The sequence below is a fragment of the Myotis daubentonii genome, chromosome 3 (assembly GCF_963259705.1).
Source record: "Myotis daubentonii chromosome 3, mMyoDau2.1, whole genome shotgun sequence".
NCBI classification, from domain to species: domain Eukaryota; kingdom Metazoa; phylum Chordata; class Mammalia; order Chiroptera; family Vespertilionidae; genus Myotis; species Myotis daubentonii.
The window spans coordinates 99,844,643-99,872,029 of NC_081842.1; the positions used below are offsets into that span (position 1 = coordinate 99,844,643).

Below are 27,387 nucleotides of genomic sequence, written 5' to 3' on the forward strand. Positions count from 1 at the left end.
TGTGTCCTTTTGTTTTTTCAGGCTGCTTCCATTTGTCTTTTTCATCTTTTATATTAGAATAACTGTTACCCAAAGGTAACTACTCTCAAATCAGCTATGATGGGGCATTTAAATTATTGATTTCATTTATCTACCATCATTCAAAATTAATCAAGTAAATCTAAATCCCTACTTCCCTCATTTCACTTTAATTTCCTCTTAACATTATCGTCTTCTTTTACACTTAATGCCAGTGAAAGTTCATGTAATGGTAATTCCCCATTTCCCTTTCGTACTTTTATATTTACCCCTTTCTGAGAACACTGATTTTCATTATTACTAATTAGCTATATTTCCCACCCCAAAGGAACATGGTTCTGTAGATTCTGTGATATCGACTATTACTTTCAGCACTGCTCCACTTGAAGTAAAACCTAGTAATAATCAGACAGTACTTTTTAAAAATGAATGAATTTTGTGAAAGCTGGGAACTGGGTGAGGGGAGATAATGAACATATTTTATGACTAAGGATTTGGAGTTTTAACAAAAAAAACTGTAGAAAACCTAAAGAATAAAATGCAATCTTACCTGTTGCTAAAGTGCTGATGATCATAATTAACCCTTTGAAACTCTCAGAAATGGGGAGAATGCATATAATTTTACCTCGCAGAACATTTTTTCTCCATCATCTAATCAGAACACTTGAGATTCACATGTTTCTTCCTCATGACTTAATATTGACTTTACAAAACCTCAGCAAGGAAGGCCTGGCAGAAATGTCTCTGGGACCACTAATGTAGGGCCTAGGCCCAGAATGAGGGAGGGCAGTTTCCATGAGAGTATTTCTCAAGGTGGGTTTCACATAGTGCTGGTCTCACAAGAGGCCCAGCACAAAAAATATAATGCCATATAAGATTTGAACAGAGCTGAAAAGGAGTCAAGTAGTAAAGAAATCTCTTTACATACTTAACCAACCCTGGAACTTCCACTCATCTACATTTTCCTTTATTTTTAAAATACCTATTAAAATTTTATGGGCCGGTGTGTCTCAGTTGGTTGGAGTGTCATCCCATACACTGTAAGGTCATGAGTTTACCGTAATTCCCTGCCAGGGCACGTACCCAGGTTTCAGGTTTGATTCCTAGTCTGGGTGCCTTTGATGATAGATGTTTCTCTCTCTCTCTCTCTCTCTCTCTCTCTCTCTCTCTCTCTCTCTAATTAATAAAAATATATCCCTGGGCGAGGGTTAAAATTTTATTAAAAAATTCCATAGACTGTTTTGAGAAATGCTAGAATATGATAATTGATGGTGGGGGTATAAATGAAGCTAATGCAGATTGTATTGTTTGTAAGTGTTTTTGAAACACTTGTTTGCTCATTGCCTCTTTCCTCTTAGCTTACAAACATTCATCAAAAAAGATATGTTACTAGAGATCCAGGCCAGATTAAACAGAAGATACTAATAAATTTATGAAGGAAAAGCTATTTCGGTTTTAACTATTCTGAAAATTGAATTCTTAGCATAATGTTTCAATACCTGCTTGCAAACGGAATAAATAAATAAATAAATAAACAAACAAACAAATAAAAACCCCAAAGCTAGTTGGTCAGAAACATTATTCACAAATGTCTAGAAGAACACTAAATGTTGTCAAGCAAAATGTCTATGACCTAGAGCTTGTATTCATTGTCAAAGCATTTTACAGGAAAGGATGCTAGGGTGCTATGATCTAGGGAAGTTAGAGTGACCTACAAATTCCCTGTCCTTGACATTGGCCTGGATCCCATGGTCACTGTATTTGAATCACAGACGTACCTTTCTTGGATAGTTACAAAGACTTCCGAATATATATATATATATATATATATATATATATATATATATATATATATTTCTTATAACTTGACTACAGCAAAGAGAAAATGTGTTGACTAAACGATGCAAAAGCAGGTCAAATTTGTAATCCTTTATAAATTAAACACACAACCATGCAAATTTCTTGCCTCTGTCTCTGGGTTTCTTGACAGTTTATTAACACTCTTGTGCAGCTTCTCTGGGCCTGAGAAAATTCCTTCTGAGGTTGAAGACCAAAACCAAGACCACCAAATTCATCAAGATGAAAGAGTTCTTGAAACCTTTTGGAGATAGCATAGTGTCTTCCCCTTCTAGCTAGCATTTCTACTCGTCTTTTCTTTTGAAATCTTACAAATTGGCTTTCTGTTATTACAGTCTCTACTCACATCTCTACCATGAAGTGAAATTTAGCATGAACATTACAAAGCTCTTCTTTGGAAGAGATAAATTCTATTTTCACAAATTGAGGACATTAATTATTATTTGTTGTTTAAATGCTCTCTTACAACATTGATGCATGCTTTTTTCTAGCTAAGGTAGAATAATCAAGAGAGATAGTGTATTCTTATTTTAATAAAGCTTCTGATAATTTTTCACTTTTTCCATTTGTGTTTCTATAATATACTTAAATTATATAAATCGATGATTAATTCTAAATTTCTCTACCATTTATCATATTGGTAATTAATATATTGTCTTTAACCATATATATGTATTACCATTGTATTTTATTAATGCAACATTATTTGTGATTACTCTAATGCTATTTTCTTTTCATATTGTTAATCTAAATTAAATAAAGCTGTATTGCCCCTTTACCATGTGTTTTTAAGATACTTTAAATGAATGCTTCAAATTTAGTTTTCTTTTTTATTTATACTATTACTATGATTACTATTTTAAAGAACACATAAATTATTTTAGAGACAATGGTCATATAATTGTACTTAAAAGTAAAAAATAATGAAATATTTATGAAATAAAAAATAGGAAATGTTTTCTACCCAGTCCCTATGATAACTGCTCAACATAAACATCATTTTTTTTTAAAAAAAGCTATTGCTAGCGCCGAAACCAGTTTGGCTCAGTGGATAGAGCGTCGGCCTGCGGACTGAAAGGTCCCAGGTTCGATTCCGGTCAAGGGCATGTACCTGGGTTACGGGCACATCCCCGGTGGGGGATGTGCAGGAGGCGGCTGGTCGATGTTTCTCTCTCATCGATGTTTCTGACTCTCTATCTCTCTCCCTTCCTCTCTGTAAAAAAATCAATAAAAAATATATTTAAAAAAAAAAAAGCTATTGCTAGCTATTCTAGAGCTAATATCCACTTTTGTCCAATTCTCACACTTAGTTTAAATATATATATATATATATAAATGTGTGTGTATATATATATATATATGTATATATATTTAAATTATTAAGTAATTTTGTAGATAAGAAGTTTTTGTTCTTTCTACATGAAGGTCTTTTGGGGTGAGGAAGGTCAGATCTGGAAATTAGTGGTAAATAGAATGAAAACTTTAATTTCAAATGCTTTTTACATTCTTCATTGATGTCCTTTAGTCACTACTTTATATCAATGCCAATTTTTAGTTATCATTGCCCAACCCATAGCAAATGAGAAAAGATTATGCTTTTGGGCACAAAATATAAACACAGAGTTCTAAAAATGATAGTATTGTCTGTTCATAATTTGTCTATAAGCAAGTTTGTTTTACATAAATAGCTTTTTAACAAATTTGAAATGTGAATATATTTTATTTTTCCCAGTGAGTACACAATACACAATTCTTTGACAATACTATTAATCAATGTTACGCCAATTTCTTTTCTGATCTAACAACATCAAATGAAACATTAAGATCTTGAATGCTGTTTGGTGACGTAAACAAAGTACATTTAAAAAAGAATCCATCTATAAAGCAAAATATAAAAAGTCTACCCACGGCCACAAAATCCCTTATCTTGCAACACTTTAAAGTCACAATAAATGCTTTTAAAAATTATGAGATAAGAAAACTTAGTAAATGGAATTTCATTTAAAATGTATGGTGTTTCATTTGAAGTACACATTAAAGAGAAGTAAAATAAAAGTAATTTCACCTTTAAGGTAATGTGGAAAGACATGTTGCATTACACCAATTCTTGTCATTAATTCTATAAATACAATATACAGAAGCAGATGAACAAATTAGTGAATGTCATGGTTTGCATTTTTTAATACTGACACACAATCACTTTCTAGTGGAGAAAATAAACCAGTTTAGAGTTCATTGGTATTGTTATCATTATGTTGTCAGTGGACAATTACACAAATTAGTTCAATAGAAATTTGGAGGTGTTCTATCAAGCTTTTACAAATTTTTAACTCAAACCCCATTGAAAATATATCTAAATACCAAGAGCATTAAACCATGGCATAGAAAACCACTTAATCTGTTTTGTTACCTAAAGCAAGTAAACTTGCGATGTTTTTTCTTCCTTTGGTTGCATACATGTTGATCTTGATTTTCCTATATTCTCTCTTGAGCTGGATTCTAATCCTGTGAAGGAATCAATTGTTTTCATGTCCCTGTACTCTCCCACCTTACATTAAATATGGCATGGAAAAATTTTGGAGAAGGGGTTGTTTACTCTGCCTGCATACACTGAGGAATACCTGAGCTGGGCACTGATTCTACTATGTCCCCAATGGAGACTTTGCCTGTTATGAATGGAGCTGTGCTGTGGGGTACGACTGCATACCAGTGTTGTTTTTGTGCAGGTAAGATTACATCCTCTCCCACCCAGAGTTCCTTCTAACTAACAGCGTATGTGGGCCTGTCTCAGTTTAGATCTGCAGAAGAGTGAGCTCAGTGAATTTCTAACCAGTCATTCAATTGGCTACAAAATGAAAATTCATGATACTTCTCATACTTGCATTTTTAATGATATTTTGACCTATAAGAATGAAAAGCTTTTTACCTATGGCAAGCTGACAAAGCCTTGATGTTTTGGTAGTGCTCCTGAACTCATGTGGATAGCCACAGCTATTTATTGTGCTCTGTATCTACTTGAGGATGGTATTTTATGTGCAATATTTGACCAACCAATTTATTTAAAACTAGATTTAATAGGCAAGGTGGACTATTCTAAAAGAATATCCCAAGACACCATAAGGTCCACCCTGACATAATATAACCATAACAGTGAATTTTATGTACTGGAGACAATTAGGTATGATGCATGCTCAATCTTATTCCAGAAGTCACCTGTGTGCATATACTCTGTTTTTGAAGTCATGGTTTATTAGTCACATACACCTGCCAGTTACCAGTGGCAAAAGGCTATGTGTAATGAACTAAGGTTTTAGATTACATTGGGTTGTAGAGGAATGTAAAAGGAAATACAAATGAACAAAACTTTGCTTTTAAATAGAAAGAGATGAAGTAAGGAACTGCATAACTAAAAATTTAAATTCCTCACATTCTACAGTTGTGACTAAGTATGCACTCATTCTGAGAAGAAATTTCTCATCCTCCTCAGTCTCTTTGTCCCAAAGAAGTCAAACTGCATTAAAATTCAGACACTTATGGGAGAAAGTTGATGACGTATTTAATATGTGTGTCTCAGAATTTCCTCCTCCATGAAGAAATGAAGTGCATGACAGGAGTTGGGGCCCATAAAGAACACTGAGTTCCTGTATGCGTGCCTGTGTTGATGCAGCCTCAGGTGACATATAAGATGGAAACATTTAATTTTGCCATTACTATAATAATGTGACATACATTTGATGACTGAGCCAAAAATGCTCAGTTACCAATGATTTGTCATTCCAATGGGTCCCGTATTTTAGAATTAATCCCTACTTATCATTATATTGAATATACTTTAAAGTATCAACTACTGAACACATCATAGGAAAAACATGAGAAAGTATAACTAGAGAGAGAATTTACAGTTGTGTAGGCAGCACACGGGAAAATGTCACAAGTGGAAAGTTCTCTTCTACTTGACTGACTATACATGTACAGTAGCTAACATATATTTCAAAGTCATATTCACTTTGACCATACATAACTGATATTCAGGAAATGCTTGTACTCAATGTCGTGAAAACAAATGAGGCAGGACACTGTTATTAATGTCCATTTACCAGGTTCGGTTTTATTTAAAAAGTGTATAAACATGCATTTTTCTCCTTTTCAATTTTTCTTTTCAATTTACTCATTCAAATGGGTCAAACATATTTTAGTTGGTAGCCCATTTCTGAAAGTGTACCATAAAATATTTATTCCAATAAGTCTACTTACTGTGAACTGAACATACTCTGAGCACTGCTTTTTAAGCACTTACAAGTTGGCTGTACATTTTGGTGGCATAAACTTCACTTTTTCATCAAATGAAACACAAAGTTGCATATAGACTGCATTATTATTTTAAAAGTCATGAATTGAAGTGATGCAGCTCTATCCTCTAGTGTGTACTGTACATGTATTAGAAAGATGAAACAAGATATTGCAATAGAGTTTTTGTATTTCGAAGCAGCCTGAGTATGTCCTAACAATAAATTGCCTCTTTAACTATTTGCTGGATATTCTAGAGTTCATTTGGTTTGTTTCCTTGGGGAACATCATATTATATTCTGACTTAATGAGTTGGAGAGATTATGTTAATTCAGAAAATGCTTTTTTTTTTAAAAAAACTGTAATATAAATACAGTTCTTGTGAAACATCTTAATTTCCTTTTGCTTGTTGCAATTCTCAGATGGGTCAATTACAACAAGAGGTAAAGCTGATTCTAAATATAGCTTTAATTTTCTTATTATGTCTTAAAGCAAGTTTAGTATATCTTCGCTACTTGTATAGTTTAATGCCTATTCAGTCTTAAGTCTTAAACTTCCTTCTTTTGACCCACACTTTTATCAACAGTAAAAGCCACCATTCTGCTTTTTTATTTTTTATTTTTTATTGACTTGGTCCCTGATGTTCAAAGAAGACTTCACTAACACCACTGTCCTTCACATCTTCCTATTTCTATACCCCAACCAAAAACCATCCAACGTGATTGGTTACAATCAGCGTTATCCAACCTAGCTTACAGTACAGCAACTCCCTTCACATTCAGTCTTTTTCTTCATGTCACGAGGAGTAGAGATTTGTGCTTATCACCAAATAAAATTGCAGTGCAAAATTTAAACATAAAAGTTACACAATTAAAAGTTAATATATGGCACCACAGCCTATTAATTCACATATAGTACAACAGACCAATAAGAACAGACAATAATGTGAACAGAGCTAAAAAGAGTGAGCTTGCATAGCAATGCACGAAAGAAATTATATACAGAGGAAAGCCTTTGCTTCCTGGAGGGCGAGCTTTGTTTTCTTTCTTTTTTGTTTACTCCTGACAAGAAAGAGTTAAGGTGGGTGGTGTACATAACAGAAGAACACAAGGAAAATATCTGTGGGATATGTGTGGCTGTGTGTCTTTACATTGCATTTACAGTTCTTTTAATAGTACATAAATAAAGAAATTGTTCATTGCACTGTTTAAGTGTCATCACTTCCATGAGTTCAGACCTGATGGTCCTTCGGAGCAGCTTTGCATGTCTCATCTCAGTTACTCTATAAAGAGAAAAACAAATCAGAAGTAAATTTGCATTTAAGTGCATTATACTTTATCCAGCATACCAAAAACCAGAGGGACAGATAATAAGTGAAAGTAACATCACCAAATCGAGTTAGTGAGTTTGTGAATTTAAGAAGTTTTACTGAAATGAGGTGGGAAGGGGGGGAAAAAGAAACCCTGTGGAATTTGGATATTTAAAATTCAACTGGAGCTATTTTGCACCTTTGTGAATCCATAATTATTCCAAAATAAAAGTTAAAGAAAAATCCAAGTACTCATGAATCAAAATAAAAATTATAAGCATAGCTTAGTAATAATCAGGTTAGTAATATGAAACAATAACTCATATCAATAAATAATTTAAAGTTTTGAAAGTATTTTTAGTTTTCATTATTTCATGTCATCCCCAGTCTGCCAGGTGAGCATAATAGCAAGTAAATTTTTAGATAAGAAAAAAAGATTAGGCCCTAACCGGTTTGGCTCAGTGGAAAGAGCTTAGGCCTGCAGACTGAAAGGTCCCAGGTTCGATTCCGGCCAAGGGCATGTACCTTGGTTGTGGGCACATCCCCAGTGGGAGGTGTGCAAGAGGCAGCTGATTGATGTTTCTCTCTCATCGATGTTTCTAACTCTCTATCCCTCTCTCTTCCTCTCTGTAAAAGATCAATAAAATATATTAAAAAAAATTAGGAAGGCAGTTTAGTTTCTCTTTTCACATAACCAGTAAGCAGTTGAGATTGGAACCCATAGCTGCTCCTTAGCAGTGTTTTTAAACTGTATTGAAAGAAGCAGTTGAACATATTCAGCAACTATTATTCTGAAATAGAATAGCAAAACTGGTAACTTTCCTGATGAAATTAACAAGAGTTCAATGCTTAGTAACATTCTAAATTTCTCTATTTCCTAGTACTTTATATTTAGAAAACAGATTAGTTGTTAATAGGCACCAATGTTGGTCCCCTATTCAAAAAGAGAAATTTATTTCTAAGTTATGTTGTAATAGTCAAAGTATTTCAAGTTAACTGAAATCAAAGATCAACATTTCAAGGTTGAGTCACCAAATTAAAAAAAAAAAAAAAAAAAGAATTCCTAAGGAAGTTTTTTAAAACTACCAAAAAGCTAATACTCAGTTATAAAGGCAAAGAAAACTACAGAGTGGACCATATTTAATTAACTTACAAGTATTAAAATTAATTGCCTATGTTAAGATAATTTTTATATAATATAAATCAAATTTGAAAGAAAGGACATGTTTATTAAATTGACTACTGTAAAAAGCAATGGTCTAAGTTATAAACAAACCTGCTCAAAATTATAATTGATCCCATATTAGAGCAAGTTTTCTACTATGTGAAATTTGTTTATTGTGGCAATGTTATTGATGGGGTTCAGGACATGCTACCCCAAAGTACAGCACTGTGCTTTATTTTATATCTGAAATGAAGGAGTTTGAGGACACAGCAGAAGCAGGAAGGTCACTCTGGCCTCCCTGTTCACCCTTGTTTCCTCAAACAGGTCATAAAACTGCCCTGTGTCAGTTACCCCGCCCCCAGTGCCAGGGGGAAGGAGGACATTCTTATCACAAGAGTTGGGGCTGAGAAATCTGTATAAGCAAACCTTGTAAAACTAACCCTTATCATCCTGGTTACTTCTTCACCATTCACTACCCTTAGCACAAACCCTTCTATGTGGTCAGTTCTTTACATACAAATTGTTTCTTTGTCTAAAAGGTAGAAAAGTTTCTGCTTCTTGTCAGTGTTTTAGACCTTCATCCTCTTGAGAAGGTTCCCATGAATAAGCAAAAAATTAATAAAATGTGTTTTTTTTCCTGTTAATCTTTGTCAGTTTAAATTTCAGATACAGCCAGGGAACTTAAGAGGGTTGAGTGAAACGTTTTCCTCCCCTACGTTATCAGCAGATATTCTCTCTAGATCACCGTAGCCTTCTCAATCTCCTACAGCACTTACATAATTCACTTGTAAACTGTCCTTGACTATTTGAGCCCATACAGCCTATGTCAAGAAGGTCGCTGACATTGCGCTGGTAGCCCCCCTTCAGCACCTCAGCTTTCCTAGGTCCAGTGGATCCTTTAGAAGACGCTGTTCCTGATGAGCTGTGACCTCCTGGAGACGGAAAGTTGGGCTTGCTGTAGGGCACCAAGGTCTCCTCTGGAAAAAAAAGAAGCATAAAGTGCTAAGTTAAAGAGCAGCATGTTGACAAACAAATTTAACTTTAAATATTTAGCTCAAGATGAACTGTTTTACCATTTTGAATTTTAGGAAAATTAAAAATATGAGATTTAATAAGGCTTGAAAACGAAAAGAAATTTCCATGTACAACAAATACTTCCTATCATAAGAACTAAAGCAGAATTAAATTAAAATATGTATTGGAATACGTATACAATGTTATGTATCATTTGCAAAATTTAAAGGTATTATAAGAGACCTGCATACAATGAACCATATTATTTAACTAAAACATTTCTGAGAATAAGTTCTGTAGTTTAGTGGAGGCTCCAATTTAATATTTCTATTAAGATTGAAAGAACATGGTTTTGACTTTAAATTATGAAAACATTTTTTTCTCAAATTATATAAAGAACTATATATCAGCTATTAAAAATAAGCTTCTTAAATTTCTATTGTTTCTTGAAAAAGAAATACATTATTTGAAAGCCTGTATTCTCCCTTAACAGAAAAAGAGACACTCATACATTTTAATAAATAACATGTCTGTTCTTTTTATGCATCAGCTTTCTAAAAATAATGTACATAACTAGATATTTAATACTTTGAAATGCTTTTTCTTCCTTTCTTCCTTTTTTCTCTCCATCACTTCCCTCTTTCCTTCTCTTCTTCGTTCCTTCTTTCTTTTATTTTTTTTAAATATGTTTTTATTGTCATTTGGAGAGAGAAGAAGGAAAGGGAGAGAGGGATAGAAACATCAATGATGAGAGAGAATCATTGATTGGCTGCCTCCTTCATGTTCCCTACTAGGGATTGAGCCCACAACTGGGGCATGTGCCCTGTGGGAATCGAACCCGAAACCTCTTGGTTCCTGCGTTGGTGTTCAACCACTGAGCCACACTGGGCTGGGCTCTTGCTTCTTTCTTTCTTCCTTTCTTCTCTTTTCTTCTCTCTCCACTACTTTTTTTTTTCTTTTTCTAGGTATTGATCATTATTACTATGGTTATATGACTAAAAAAATTGCTGACTGAATTTAGTATTTATTTCTTTAGATAATCTTAATGACAAGGATCACATGATTCTTCTCTCATAGTCTTAATGCTTAACCTTCTTAAATGTTTCACTAAACCTAGATGTTAATATTGTCATTTTTTAGCCACTGCATAAACTATATTTCTAAAACCTTGAGCACGAAGTTGTGACAAAATATAATATTAAAAATGCATGTGAAGATGACATATCTAGAACAAATTCAGTCCAAATGAATAAATGAATGTACAAGGAAACTCTTTCAAATGTTGTGTGTGTGTGTGTGTGTGTGTGTGTGTGTGTGTGTGTGTGTGTGTTTTAATAACCAAGGAATCCTGACATAAGAAGAGGTAATCCAGAAAATGTATTTCTGGAACAGGGTCACCACCAACCTCCCTCACCCCCACCCCCACCAAAAAAATCCAACTATGAACCATTAAATTTATTTTGTGATATTTCCAGGAAACTTGATATATAAACAAGAACATTCCCCCATTAAATTGTTAACAATTAATTAAATTTAATCAGTTGGAGAAAGTATAGACCCAGTTTAAAATTTTCTAACATGAGGATTCTGTGATTGGGCATTGATTCATAACTTTATTGATTATTTCACTTCAGCAATTTGACTGAAGTGAGTTCTTCTTTCAAAATGACTAGTTACTTCAGTCAAAATGAACAAATTGGCTGGAGGCAGAGTTTAAAATGACATTAAAGGTGAAATTTTGTGGTCTTAAAAGTACTCAATATAAACATTAAAAAGAAAAAGAAAACCTCAAATTGCATCATGAGCACTATAGATGGAGGTTGGAAGTCTCTAGGCTCAAGGACCCTAGCAGAGGTTAACTTGAGGAACAATCCCTATTGGGATCAGCCTTCAGGGATGTGCCGGTGAGCTCTGCTTCGGAATTCCAAATTCAATTAGTGATTCAAGGCAAATGCATTTCAGAAGCCTTAAACAACTGCCATTTCTAAAATACCTGGTAGGAAAAAAATGGTAAAAGTCCACACTTTGTTGGGACTGTGCAGAACACACCTGGTCCAACACCTTGTTTGTGTAGTGCTTTCCGTATGTCTTCTTGGCGTTCTGTGGAGTTAATCCATTCCTGGGTTTGTCGCTGCCACTCTAGGGACGTTCTAGCTGGACAATCCAATGAGCTCTTTGTATCTTCTAAGTTGGATGCTTGTTGTCTCTCCAGAGAGCTTCCTTTTCTCTCTGTTGAGTTTTCCACGTTACCAACATGCTGGCTCGGGCCTATTTGTTGCCTTATACCCTGACCTGGAGGGGGGTCTGGTGGTGGTGGAAGATCTAAAAATTTTGAATAATGTTTAGAATGGACTAAAATTTAATGAAAAAAAATACAGGTTTTAGTTCAAGATGAAGAAAAAAAAACCCTGCCTGTTAAAAGTATCACCCATGCAAAAAATATTTTTTTGGGGGGAAAAGACAAATTGTTTACATCCAAATGCATATTATTGATCTCATTGCTATCTTTTGATCACAGTGTCTTTGAAATAAAATCAACTGACTTTATTCAACTACTATATGTGGAAAATGTTTTCAATTGCACATTGAGGCTAACATTTAAGGTGCAAAGGGCAGTTTATGATTTCTCCATATTTAATCCATTGTTCACCCCCACTTCCCAGAGTAGAAATACCATGACACAGAATGACTAGAAATTCTAGCAGCTGTGTTAATCAAAGGCTCTGGGAAGAATAAATGCTGTCCTGCCAATCTCCATAGGAAATTTTGCCCTTGGGAAATTAAGAACTCTATGCGGTATTATATGTAACATATGACTGCCTTTACTCATGTATGTGGTACATTTAGCAACAAAAGGTTTAAGCTAACACTTAATGAAATGCAATTAACATTCTGCCTGACAACCAATGCTAGCTATTCATTTCATGAGTTAACTAATGAGTTACAACTAATATGTTATACACTTCCAATGTATTAATTTTAATAAGTAATAACCAGTGTTAAAGGCACAGATAGAATATGCTTCTTGGGGCTAGAGTAGACACTGTATCATGAAAATTTGAGATATAGTGGCATAGATAATTTTTCAGAAAAGTTCTTTAAATTACATATTAGATATGAAAAAATTAAAAGTTCAAAGACTTGGATAATATTTTATTGTCTTTTTTATTAGCTCTTTCGATTGTCATTACTTTTATATTTTTAATGTCTTCAGTTGTGACATCATATACCTTCTTTCATATTCCTTTAAGTACTCTACTAGTTCTGTTATACTCGTCACACTAGTGCTGAAATTACATCATTGAAGTAATTGAAATCTAAACATTTTTAATATTCTATGGATTATTTTCTTCTGGCATCTCATTAAATTTTTTTTTATCCTTAGAATGCCAATAATATTATTTGCCCATGAAGACCAAATATCATATATAATATACATATTTATTTTATTATAGAGGATAATGTATATAATATAGGTAATTAATACCCATACAATTTTGTAATTGTGCTCTTGTTTCTAAGAGTATTATTTGTAAAATTAAAAGGGTAAGGTATAATTTTTTTGGACATAGGTAACTTCCTTAAGGAAATCTAAGCTGTTCCTTGTAAAGATTTTCTTAAGAAACATTATACTTTCTTTATGAGGAAAGTGATATTGTCCTCTGTTGAACTGATAGCAATGGTCTCCTCAGCATCTGCTCAGGAAGTTCCCACGTTGGAGCAGAGCTTTTATTTCTCATGCATTTCCTCTTGTTAGATGATGAATACTAATTATTGAAGGGGACAGAGTTTCTGTCTGGGAGAATCAAGTTGCATTTGGAATCTTGCTTCCAAAAAGGAAGAGCTAATCTAATATTGAGATATCTGTTTGTTAAATAATCCACCAAAGAGTTTGGTGTTTCTTTTGATTTCAAAGCTGACTTCCTTCAGTATGTATTATTATAAATTCTAATTCATTATATCCTTTGAGTTATTGGATTTAAGACTGCCAGTGGGAGAGAAATTATTGTAATTTCTTCCAAAACAACATATTTTGTCATTGATTTTTATTCTCTATCAGAGCAGTTTAATTTTTTAAATGGCCAAAATGGAATCTGCTTATGTTAGCTAAAATTCTGATCACTATTTAATTTAACCTGAAATTATACAGCTACATCATTAAAACCCTTGGAGTTTGTATATCCTAAAAAGGAAGAGCATTTCATACACATTGAAATAAAAAAAAAAGTGGAAAAAAGATAGAAGTGAGAATGGCTGTGGAAAAAAATAGAAGTATGTAATCAAATATATGTACTTAAATTAATTTTATTATTCATGTCTATGTTGATTCATTTTAACAGAATCAATTTGCTAAAGAGTCTCTTATTGGCCTACTAAAGATTTGCTATTGTTTGGCACATAGCAGTACAGCAGACCAATGATATATATGCCAGTATTTCTTTCTCTCTCTCTCTCTCTCTCTCTCTCTCTCTCTCTCTCTCTCTCTCTCTCTCTCTCTTAGAAAAAAAAGGAGACATGGAGAAATTACATATCTACTGACTGGATCTCTCCTCCCATGAACTCACAACTCAGATAACCAAGTCCACACTGAATAGTTAGACTTATATGTTTAGAAGGCTTCTCAAATTTCGTATATCCAACCTGAGCTCTAGATCTCCCTCTACAATTCATGCTCCCTCTGCAGTGTTCCTCATCTCAATTAGTAGCTATTCCATTCTATAAGTTTACCAAAACTTTGGTGTAATCTTTGACCTCCCTGCTTAACAGCCTATGTTAATTTATTCACAAATTCTGTGGACTCTATCTGCAGACTATATCCAGAATTCAACCTTTATCATTGCTTCCACTGACTCTACCATAGTGTGATCACTATCATCTACTTGCTATATAACTCCTATAACCTCCTATGTGGTCTCTGCATTTCCACATAGAAGCACATTCAGCCTACCTCAACAAAACAGCCAGAGTGACTATTTTATAAAGACAAAAGTAAGATCATGTCACTCCGCTTGCCTTAATATGCACATGCACATGCACACACACCCACTTGCATGCACCTCCAGGGTTTTCCCATTCAAAGTAAGAGCCAAGGTCCTTATAGAAGCTTAAGGGTCCTACAAATTCTGGTCCTAGTTGACTTGTCTGACTTTTTATTCTATTTTGTTGCTCTCTCTGCTTTTAATCAAATAAGCATCAGGCTTTCACTTACTGTTTTCATTTTCTGAAATGACTCCCTCCACCCCATATAAGCATTGCTCTTTCCCTTATAATCTTCCAATGTCTTCTCAAATGTCATCTTGGTAAGATCTTTTCTGAGCCCTCTACTTAAAAGTTGCCCCCCTATCTTTGTATATTTTTTCTCAATGACACTTACTGTCATTTTATATAAACTTTTAAATTTTTATTTTCACCTAGAGGGCATTTATGTTGAAATTATTTATCTTCTCCCATCAGAATATAAGTTCCAGGAGGGCAGGGCATTTTCTTTGTTTGGTTCCCATTGCCTATCATTTGGTATAAACTTAATAAATATTTGAATGAATAGTTTAATAAATAAAGAAATTTTCTCAATTGTCAAAGCTAGTCTGTGAAAGAGCCCCTTATCTGAATGGGGTATTTGGAATGAGTGGTGAACAGGCTGGAAGGAGATGATCTAGGAAGAAAAGTTGATGAAGAGAGAGCTACCTTCTCTAACTTTTTTGTTCAGCAGTGGTCCAGGTATTGGCTTTAAAGGGTATTCTCGGGCTTATGCAAATGAAATAGAACATTTGAATTGAACAATGCCAGCTTAGGATAGACTTTATTCAAGGGAGAAGAACACTCAATATGTGTGTGGGTGTTTGCATAGCCTTTGGAATGGAGACTGACATTTCCCACGATTCCCAATTACTCTTACTGAACACAAAGAAATATTAATTCACCACTCTAGTAGTTAGTTAGTTTGATGCCATGTGACAAAGTCCTTGCCCAAGAAATAAGAGAAGTTATATGTGCCACTTGCTGGCCTGATCATGGAACCTCCCAAGTGAATAACCCATGTTCTGTCTTCTTCTCACCAGAAACCATAAAGGTCCCATCTTAAAAATAATGGTGTCCCAACATTGAAGAAGCATTCATCCTTACATTACTACTTAGAGGAGAGCCATATGACCTTTATAAAATCATTGTGTCTGGGAGAAACAAACTTTTACTTTGCCAAGTCACTGAAGAATATAGTTGTTTGGCATTACAGGTAGCAATAATTACTCTGATGAATATTCTCATAAAACACTATTGTAAATAATGCAAACATTTTAGTGTAAAATATCTATATGCTAAATGCTACTAAATCAGTGATGGCGAACCTATGACACGTGTGTCAGAGCTGACACGCGAACTCATTTTTTTGGTTGATTTTTCTTTGTTAAATGGCATTTAAATATATAAAATAAATATCAAAAATATAAGTCTTTGTTTTACTATGGTTGCAAATATCAAAAAATTTCTATATGTGACAGGGCACCAGAATTAAGTTAGGGTTTTTCAAAATGCTAGCACGCTGAGCTCAAAAGGTTCGCCAACACTGTACTAAATACTAACCTTTCCAAAAAGGACAGTTGGGTTTTATATACAAACTAGAGGCCTGGTGCACAAAAATTTGTGCACTCGGGGGGTCCCTCAGCCCGGCCTGTGCCCTCTCACAGTCTGATACCCCTCAGGGGATGTCCACCTGCTGGTTTAGGCATGCTCCCCGGGGGATCAGGCCTAAGATGGCAGTCAGACATCCCTCTGGCAGCCCAGGAGCCCTCAGGGGATGTCCACTTGCCAGCGGAGAGCAGGCCTAAGCTGCAGTCGGATATCCTTAGTGCTGCTGAGGAGGCAGGAGAGGCTCCCACCACCACCACTGTACTGGAAGCCATCAGCCTGGCTTGTGGCTGAGCAGAGCTCCCCCTGTGGGAGCACACTGACCACCAGGGGCAGCTCCTGCATTGAGCGTCTTCCCCCTGGTGGTCAGTGTGTGTCATAGTGATCAGTCATTTCCAGTTGCTCTGCTGTTAGGGTCAATTTGCATATTACCCTTTTATTATATAGGATAGAGGCCTGATGCACGGGTGGGGGCTGGCTGGTTTGCTCTGAAGGGTGTCCTGAATCAGGGTGGGGGTCCCGCTGGGGTGCCTGGCCAGCCTGGGTGAGGGGCTGAGGGCCGTTTTTAGGCTGGTCAAGCCCCCCAGTGGGGACCCTCACCCCATGGGGGTTTGGCCAGCCTAGGTGAGGAGCTGAGGGCTGTTTTCAGGCTGGCCATAGCACCTTCAGGGTGGGGGTCCCCACTGGGGTGCCTGGCCAGCCTGGGTGAGGGACTGATGGCCATTTTCAGGCTGGCCACGGCCCCTTCAGGGTGGGGGGCCCTACTGGGGTGCCTGGCCAGCCTGAGTGAGGGGCTGATGGCCATTTTCAGGCTGGCCACAGCCACGGGCTGGAAGCAGGTATCTGGCATTTATGGATCTTCTTGTAGAGGGCTGCCTGGGAGGCACCTAGGCATTTTCTTGTAATTATTGTCAGCTGAACTCAGAGAATAGGCAGAGCCACACCCTGGGAACATGCTTCCCCAATAAGGCTGGACATGTTAATGAGGCAGGGGCGGAACTAGATATGTAAATCTAGGCCTTTAAAATAAACCTGCTGTGTGGCTCAGCCCGCTTTTTGCCGCCTCTCCATCAGAGAGGATGGCGCCCACCTGGCCCCAGCTTAAAATCTATTTCTGCATCTTGGTCTTTCTTTAATTTCTTAATCCCCAGCTCCTCCACTCAGCAAATGGACTGTTTCCTTTTCCATGCGGGACATGGAAAAGAGAGAAACAGCCCCCCACATCTTCTATAATTGAAACTTTGTAGCCTTGAGTGAAGCTCAGGGCTGGCAGGGCAGGAGGGAAGCTTGGCTTCCTCCACTGCCGGGGGCAACACTCCACCTCCATGGCTGCCACCATCTTAGTTAGGTTAATTTGCACATTTGGCTTGTGGGTGTGGCTTGTGGGTGTAGCAGAGGTATGGTCAATTTGCATGTTTGCCTTTTGTTAGATTAGATATTATGAAATTATTACTGCTACATGGATTCGTAGCATATAAATGCTATTATATATACATTAGTTGTAAAATACCAATATTCTTCAGGATAATCTGTGGAGTGCCATACAAAATAAACATCCTTGTATTGTAACTAAAATGTCATTGGGTCAAACACTTGGGAATACATGTGAGCCAATATTTCCTTTTCAATATCACGACTTCTAAAAAGTATTCACTAAGAACACATAATCAATAACCCCTTTTTGGAATGCTGACAAATATGAAAATTTAGGGAGCTATTTGTTTCTTAAAAAGCTAAGCCATATATTGAGCATGCTTTAACTAGGAGATAGTTTTCTTTAACCAGACAGTCTAAAAAAGCTTACAAGAAAAGTATTCTAGGAAGAAAGAAGAGAGATCTCTATTTTCTTGATTTATATTGTATCTTCCACTTATTCTGGATGTGGTCTTCAAACAATTTGAAAAAGTCACAGAAAAAAACATATACTTGGATTTTTTTCTATTTCCATAACATTCATAGCAGAAAAATGAAACAAATTCTGAGATTTATAACTAGCATGTCAGTGAGAGTAATCCTTCTTATTCAGAGGGAATAAGATCAACACTATAGGCTGCTTTGAGCACTCAACTAATCTTCAGAACACTGAGGTAGAAAGGCAGTCAGTGAACATTTTTCCTCACCACAGGATATCCATTTATAGAGAATCAAAATCTCAACTGTACTCCTACCCTCAGATTCCATAGAAATATTTTCCAATGAAATCAAAGTAAGTGGGATAGATAAGTAAACCTGAAAGCTCTTAAAACAAGTTATGTTTAGCTTTAAAATCTTAACATTATAAGATGACAATAGAAAGCACAAAAATTGCTGTCAGACACCCCTTCCCCCACCCAAACTAATAAAGAACAAGTACAGTGGGGCCTTGACTTACGAGTTTAATTCGTTCCGAGACCGAGCTCATTAAGGAGCTCGTTAACTCAAATTACTCTGTCAACTCAATGCAAAAAATGGGCGGAGAGACAGCTGGTATCTCAAAAAGCTCTTTAGTCGGGACACTCGTAAGTCAAGGCCCCACTGTACTTCTTTTCCAACTAAGCCTTATTCAGTCCTATAATTAATGCTAAGGACTTGGTCATAGCTTCTCAAAGCCTACTGCATATTGGATTCACCTGTGGAGCTTTAAAAATACTCATAGCTGCTTTTCATCCCAGAACAATTAAATCAAAATATCTGGGATATATTTTAAGAGCTCCCCAGATGGTCTGATGTGCAGCCTAGCTAGAGTTATCCTTTTTTGTGTTTAGTAAAACTATCTCATGACAAAGTTTATGTGCTTTTAGGCAGTAGTGTTGAGAAGAAGGAAGAAATTTACCTTTGGTTTCAACATTATACTAAGTATAATAAATCATACATATTCCTGAGAATAAAACTTTAAAATGAATATTTTTATTCCTATTTTAGCCCTAACCGGTTTGGCTCAGTGGATAGAGTGTCGGCCTGCGGACTGAATGGTCCCAGGTTCGATTCTGGCCAAGGGCATGTACCTTGGTTGCAGGCACATCCCCGGTAGGGGGTGTGCAGGAGGCAGCTGATCGATGTTTCTCTCTCATCGATGTTTCTAACTCTCTATCCCTCTCCCTTCCTCTCTGTAAAAAAATCAATAAAAAATAAATAAATAAAAAATAAAATGAATATTTTTATTCCTATTTTAAATATATGAGAATTAAGTTGAATATATGGGAAATACTTCCTGCTTTGCAGACCTCATGCATTACTCATTAAAGAACAAGGACATTTTCCATGTGTTTCTTGACACTAGCAGTGCTTAAGCAAATTCTCAAAAATGGATGCAAACTATGGGCCATTGTACAAATTCAGCCACTTCCTCTTTTGTCAGTAAAGTTTATTGAAAATCAGTCACATCCATTCAGTAACTTTTGTCTTTGGCTGCAACAGGGCATTGATGTCAGGGTGAGCAGTTGTAACAGAAGACTATATGGCCTGGTAAAGCCAAATATATATATATTAGCTGGACTTTTCAGAAAAAGTTTGCTGACCCATCAACTGGATAATCTGCAGCATGCTTTAAGTCCTAAAATTCACAAAACTAAAAAAAGTCCTAAATTGCAAATAATAGTCCTTTTCAGAAGTAAAATAATCTAAAATAGCTTACCTTAATATAGAAATGTTCCAACAACATGGCAAATGCACATGCTACTGATGTTTTCCCCTAAGCTTATAAGGTAATATTCACTATAAAGCATTAATGGGTAATGCCAGAATGGTAGAAAAATCAACATTGAAAAGTATTATGGCATCTACTTCTTTGGGCTTGGTAATATAGAAATAATTCCAGATTGTTAAAAAAAAAAAAAGAAAAAAAAGAGGGTGTTTTATTTAAACAAGACCACATTTCCAGGTTTTCGGCCTTGATATATAATGAGGGGTGCCTAATCTACCACAGCTACTTTAAACTCAATCAGTGATGGCACACAGCATAGCTCTTCAGTGAGGAGACAGGAGAGAAGGAATCAAACCTACCATCTGTCATTCCTTCCCTTCGATGAGGCAATGATGGTTGTTGGTCCATTCGCCCTCCCTTGTGTTTTTTAGTCGGCCTAGGCCTCTGACTTTGACTCAGGGCTGCACTGGTGTTACTGTCAGTAGAAAATGGGCTAGTTGGTCGAGGCCTTTGAGAGGCGGTAAAGGCTTTGCCTAAAAACAAAACAAAAAAAATACAAAGGGAAGGAGATATGGAGAATGTTATTTTAAGACACTGATTCTGTCTGTCTTGTATTTTCTGCTCTTTCTAACTTGTAAACCTGCCTGGAGATACTATTTGGAGATTTCAGATACTGGTGCATCTCCATAGGAAAATGTGTGCCTTGCTGCATTTGTCTTGACCAATTTTTAATAACCAACATTCTACCCCTGAAAAATTAAAACAAATAAATATAAAACAAATCCACATGATCTTATGTGATTGTATTTTTATTTAACCTTGATAATCTCAGCAATATTTTCATAGGTATTTGCAAATTCATGCAGCTTTTATTTCTTAAAATTAAAGAAGCTGAAATAAATATGTGCTGTCGTATTTGCTTAATCAAATTTCACCCTTGAGTCCCACAAAATCTCTTTGAGTACAAAAAAATGTCCTATTGTAATCACATCTAAAATTTCACATGAAAGATCTGCTCAGACACATATATTAAATTGACCTTATTTCCTATACACATACATGATGAATTGTACTTCTTTGAGCAGAAACTCAATAACGTTAGTGTATAGTACAGGATAGAGAGCAGGTTAAAACTACCTTGTATATCCACAGTACAATGGGTGTTTTTAATGGATAACATTGTACCTGAGCAGACTCCAAATTCTCATTGATAAATGAAATGTGCTATGCCCTTTTCTTGTGGCTTAGTGTACATGTGTAGGGAAATTTACTCTGGGAAAAGGTTAGCTATCCATTTTTAACATCTTTTAATTTTAATATTATGGTAAGATAGGGTTGGCTTATGTGCATATATATATTCTCTTGTGCACATTTCATTTTATACAAAATTGTTGCATAAAATTTAGTTAATGTAGTTATATTTTTTAAGTCAGTGTGAGGTAATACTGCTTAATGTTTTATTAGCTATTAGCATACATGCAAGAAATGCACTTAGCCTTCTAATTATTAGTTTCCTTGTACTTCCTCACTGCTCTGCTTATAGCTCTGCCACAAAAATCACTCAGGCAACATAAAGTTTCTGACTTAATGCCTTATAAAGCAAGAAAATTCAAATAACCATTACATTACAACATATTTTAGTACAGATGCTATATAAAAAATAAACCTCTGCAATGCTTGGATAATCTTTTTATTTCATTCAAAGATACCTAATGCATACTCAAAAGGAAATAGTCTTGATATATTTCAAAGACAATTTCCAAGACTCATTTTTATAACCTGATAATTTAGTGCAAGGTCAAAGTCATTTTAACTTTATTATTTGGGTACTATTAAGATTTGAAAAATGGATTTAGAATTTTATTAGTTTTTTGTAAGGTAGCTAAGTTTAATTTATATATTAGGACCTTATTATATATTCATTTAAGAAGTATAGATAGTCATGTAATAACATGCATCATGCCAAAGTTATTTTGTTTCAGTAAAACAAATGACAAATTACTGACCTATTATTAGAGTGAATCCCACAGTTATCTGGGGGGATGATCAGCTATATGAAAGGTTATATAATTGGTCTTTTATATTATTACTTATTGTTATCAGAAACCAAAAGTAGATTATATTAAAAACCAACACACATATAGTCATAATGTTTTTCAACTTGCAAATGCAGTGGATGTATCTTTTATTAGCATCCTTAAAAACAACAACATGCTATTGGATTAACATTTTAGCAGCCAAATAAGTAATAATATCACCAGCCATTTGAATTTTAGACTGACAGCCTTAGACAAATTCACCCCATGCTGAGAAAGCCTTCCCAGAAAAGGCATTTGCAGAAAGAAATGGGGCAAAGGAAAGTAATGAAGATAAAAGCTGAATAATTTTAATCACTGGGTACATTATTGATTCTGTGAGAATTTTGCAAAGTGTGAGTTATTGAAAATTTAATGGCAATCTTAGTTGCAGCTTTGCTGTAATATAAAAAGGAAGCATATTCCAATTAATCAGCAGAACCATGAAGGGAAAGGGAAATAAAGGTTGGAAAGTGATGAGTAGGAGCCTATTCTTGGCTCTGCAAAACTAGCATCAGAAGAGAGTTCTGGTAATTAAGCATCCAAACTGTGGTCATGCATACTAAAGAAATCCCTTCAACCAGACTCACTGAGGAGAAAGGACAGAAGAAGAGCTCAGTGTCCAAAGGACAAGATTCTGTCATGCAGAGTGTTGACTCAGAGTCTGAGTCTACCAACCTGTTCTTGTAAGGCTGGTTCCATCCAGCCTAAAGCCAGCTTTATCTGCTGCTGCCACCAGAGCTTGTGCAAAACTGCCGCTGGCAAAGATGGAGCCATCTGAGGAGCTACCTACGCTAGATCTATGACTAGAAAAGTTACGATCCTCATCAGATGCAGAGCCCCATCCATTTACCATTGAACCTAAAAACAAATGTTGTCTAGTGAGTTGTAGATACTGGAGAGCTCATCTGCACACACACTATAATGAACAAGCTGGCTTCCTCAACTCCTGTCTTCCTTGACATAAATCTGGTATCATCTGACTTCTTTAGGCACATGCAAGCATCATCCATTGTCTAAGTATTCCCACTGCAGAAGAATGAGGCTCATTTAAAACCTGTATCTGTTTGCAACACATGAAAAAACATGTTCCTCATGGTTCCATTCTTACATTGTTAAAATTATTACACATGATCATTTTCCAGGAAAGAATTGCCATGCATACTTTAAGTCTACAATTCAGAGAAGACCACTTTTGATGAACTAAATTATAGTGTATTTAAAGAAAACATATCAAGGACTCAGTTGAAGAAATAGTGTGAATATATTTTTAATTTAATGCAACCTCTAATGATAATTTGCCTGAAATCTACATTTGTACACTGTAGAAGGGTTAGAATTATTTCAAGATTTTAAGATAAAAACTTAATTATGCATAAAAAATAGTGAACATTCATAAACAAAAACATTTATAAATAATACCAGAGCAAATAGACTTAGAAAATAAGAAATATGTATCTTTGGAAAGTCCTATTAATTTCAAAACTCAGTATGCTTTTCTGCTTTTTAATTAAGAACTTTAGTTTTCTCTTTAGTACTAATTTTTATTTTAGAAAGTTAACCATTATGAAAAATATCACTGGCATTCTGCAAAATGCAACATGGCAATAGAGGAAAAAAATCAGCTTTATGTGTAAAGAGCTGCAAAGATATGAAGATACTGAGAAATAACCTTTATTCTTAGTTTTTATCAAGTCATTTATAATTTTATATATTTTTCTTAGACTAAACACATCAAAATATGAATCTATTACATAATACAATTAATATTATAATTTTTATTTCAGTTGGTATACCATTAATTTATAACACAATAAAGTAACAAATGTTGCTTATTCAAAATTTTTTAAAAAGGAAGAACTAAATATTTATGAAACACTAACTTAAGGATTCTAAATAAACCAAACACATATTTATATACAAGACATTAAAGTCAAGTGCCATATATTTTTCTGCTTTTCTCCAATATTTAAGAGACAAAAGTATAGTTAGGAGTGTTGCCATGATGAAGCATTTGTGCTTTTTTTAGTAAAGGTGCCAGGATACAATCACACGGGTTCATGCACTTTCGAGACAGAGAAAACAGAAACCGAAGAGGTTAGACGGATTTGAGAAGTTAAAAGGGTGTTAAGTGTAGCAGAAAAAGATAGAGTTTTGATTCTATTTGCCAAAAGCACAGAGATACACTTTTTACTTTCAAAACAAATTCCCTTGACACAGGCCACTGAAAGGAAGCCGAGATAACACCAGCAACTGAGCCTCCTCCAAGAGAACCATTTCTGAGTTAATAATCACAAGTCAAGGACCAACAGTCCAAAATGAAAGGAGAAATGATGCAATAGGCTTTGCAATATAATGTTACAGTAGATAAGAAACATATCAAAGTGATTCAGTCAGTGATCACAAAAGAATTTGAAACCTTAGAACCGAGGATAGTTTTGAAACCCGAGAAAGCTCAGGCCAGTCCCTTCTATGTTCTGTTTTCCATGTTTCTAAATGTCTACTCCACATCTGTGAACACATCTGTGTCAGCTATCTGAAACTCACTCTCCAAACAAGCATCTCCTTTTGTACATCTTCAATTTCATTCCCAACTGACTTTCTTCTAGTCTCTCTATGTTCCTCATTGTCCCTGAATTAATTTTCTGAAACATTTATCACACTCAAAGGCTTACCTAGTTTGCCAATGCCACATCCAAACACCAAACTAGGTATTTGAGATTCTTCAGTATCGAGCCCAGCCTACCTCTCCAGCCCCATTTCCTCTTACAGCCTGTGTAGTCCTATTGCCTCACCCATATAAGATTACTCACACACCTCTGGATTGTGACTGACTCTATTAACCACTGTGAAACTTTAAAGGCCAAATCAATATCATCTCTTTTCTCACCCTGATTCCACCTCTCCTTCAACCCTGTATAAAGGAGAATCAATCTCTCTGCCTCCTGTGTTTTTCAAACAGTATTCACACAGTAACACACCAGTCTCTACAAACTACAGTTTGTTGCATATATGTTTCCTCTTTTAGACAATGTCTCATTCATTTTTATATCTCTAATACAGGAGCATTGCACAGTAGGCATTTCAATAAACATCAAGAATATTAAATTAAATATCTTCAAGATTTTCATTATTCACCATAAATTCTATTTCTGATTCTATTCCATGTGTAATTTCCTAGCAATTACCTTATTTTAGTTACAGAAAGAATGTGCTTATAAGAACTCCTAGAAAACATTAAATAAGAAATACAATGTAGTCAACTCTTGTCAATTACTTGGACAATGAAAAAAGCAGTGTTGTAATTACCTAAAAGACGAAAAAACATCCTATATCAGTGATAGCGAAGCTATGACACACGTGTCAGAGGTGACACGCGAACTCATTTTTTTGGTTGATTTTTCTTTGTTAAATGGCATTTAAATATATAAAATAAATATAAAAAATATGTCTTTGTTTTACTATGGTTGCAAATATCAAAAAATTTCTATATGTGACACGGCACCAGAGTTAAGTTAGGGTTTTTCAAAATGCTGACACGCCGAGCTCAAAAGGTTCGCCATCACTGTCCTATATATTCATAGGCTAATATGCAAATAGACCAAATTGTAGAACAACCAGTTATCATGATGTGCACTGAGCACCAGGGGGCACATGCAGAACATGGCGGGTGTTGGCAGCAGGCAGCAGAGTACTGAACATGGCAGGTGTCAGCTGTGGCAAGATGGTGGAGCAGGTGAGCAGGGACGCCAGACCAAGGTGGGGCACTGTTGCTGTCACTGGGGCAAGCCTCTGGTGGTTAATGAAAATTCTTTGCTCTCGTGCACTGCGGTCCTGCCCAGTGCTCACACCTGCTGCTGGTGCCAGCCCCACTTGCACCCCTGCCGGCACCCAGCATTGGCCCCAATCACTTGGTGCCATCAGTGGGTGCACGTGGTGGCTGCCAGCCCTGCCTCAGGGCTTCTCTATCTCCCCCTGCTCCTGAGGGGTGAGCGGGGCAGCAGCCACCACTCACACTTGCTGACAGTGCCAGCCCTGCTGGACCCGCTGCTGGAGCTGGACTCAATCGCTCCGTGCCGTCAGTGGGTGCAAACGGGGCTGGTTCCGGAAGCCGGTCCATCCTTGCTGCGCAACACAGTTGCTGCAGGGAAGAAACATCTGCACAGCATATGTTTCAAGGGACCTGGCATATATGGCATACTGTTCTTAATATGTTTGCTCACCTTCTTGGTGCTATGTGTTTTAACCAAGGTCACCTCTCCAAAAAAGGTTGTTTCCCCAGGTAGGGATTTTTCCCTGAAGTTAGGGAGGGAATAAAACCCCTTAACTAAGTGCCAGGCGGGTAATTAATCACTTTAACTATGAACAATCACCCTTAAGCTACATAATCTTTACTCCCTGGAATGGAGATAAGAAAGCCCTAACCTTTGGAATAGAAATTGACAGGATTAAAATCAACTGGTATAAATATAGATGTAACAAGACAATAAAATTCAGAACCTGCCTGGAGATCCTGGATAGAATCAGGCAAGAGAACCCAACCATGCTGGTCAACTGAACACTGCCTCCATGTCATTCCTTCTTCGCCGACTCCGTCCACACTTCTGGGAACCCCTGGACCTGCTGGGGCTGGACGCCAACAGGCTGGTGCCCAGCAGCATGTGGGAGCAGTGGCAGCGGGATTGGGGCTGCTGGCAGACAGGGGACCAGGGGCTGTAGCAGATGGGGCCAGGCAGGGGTGCAGAGGGTGGTCCGAGACCTGCTCCTATGCCCTCCGCAGCCTCACAGTCCACAGTTCCTTTTAAGGTGAACGAATTTGTGCATTGGACCCCTAATATATATATATATATATATATATCTTGACTGTGATTTGATAACTTGAATATTGATATTTACCAAGTATCTTATTCAAATTAAGACAACAATGTTACATTAAGTAGCAATTTACATTTTATTCTGACTTTTCTATCCATACTCACTCATCTTAATGTACAAAGCCCTCTCCCCTCTTTTTAAAATTTTTTCTTTCTCCACTATAGTTGGGTCTGTTTTTGTTGATTGGTTGGTTGGTGTTTTTTATTGTTCAAGTTGGCTTGCTGTGTGGTTCTACTCCAAAGATTTAGCATTTTGACAAATTTAGTCTCTGAACATGTAAAACTTAGGAAAAATCCTTCACCAGAGCAGTTTGTCTTTTTCAATAAACTTCTGTTCATCTCCCCACAACAGTGAGTCTCTCTATATGAGGATTTCCATGTACAAATTTGCCAAACCCTAAACAAAGCAACTACTTTCCTGCCTCTGTGTTCTTGCTCTGAATTTATCTCAATGTTAATACTCCTTGCCACATGCTCAGAAATTCCAGTTACTCATGAAGTTTTCCCTGATTTTGTTCCCTTTCTTGGGAAGAGAGAGTAGC

At 36.0% G+C, this 27,387-nt stretch overlaps 1 protein-coding gene across 7 annotated transcripts in view; it reads right to left on the minus strand.

The window, feature by feature from the left end:
* Positions 1–6,286: 6,286 nt before the first annotated feature.
* ROBO2 (roundabout guidance receptor 2) overlaps positions 6,287–27,387 on the minus strand; it is a 690,593-nt gene continuing 669,492 nt past the window's right edge. For 2 of the 7 annotated variants that reach the window (XM_059688083.1, XM_059688087.1), the window contains 4 exons: positions 20,256–20,429; positions 11,700–11,972; positions 9,413–9,613; positions 6,287–7,444 (listed from right to left, as the gene is read on the minus strand). In XM_059688083.1, the coding sequence (XP_059544066.1) occupies positions 7,443–7,444; positions 9,413–9,613; positions 11,700–11,972; positions 20,256–20,429 (650 nt within the window). In that variant the 3' untranslated portion in view covers positions 6,287–7,442. The remainder of the gene's footprint in view (positions 7,445–9,412; positions 9,614–11,699; positions 11,973–20,255; positions 20,430–27,387) is intronic. The other 5 variants (XM_059688088.1, XM_059688090.1, XM_059688085.1 and 2 more) reach the window with 4 other exon arrangements.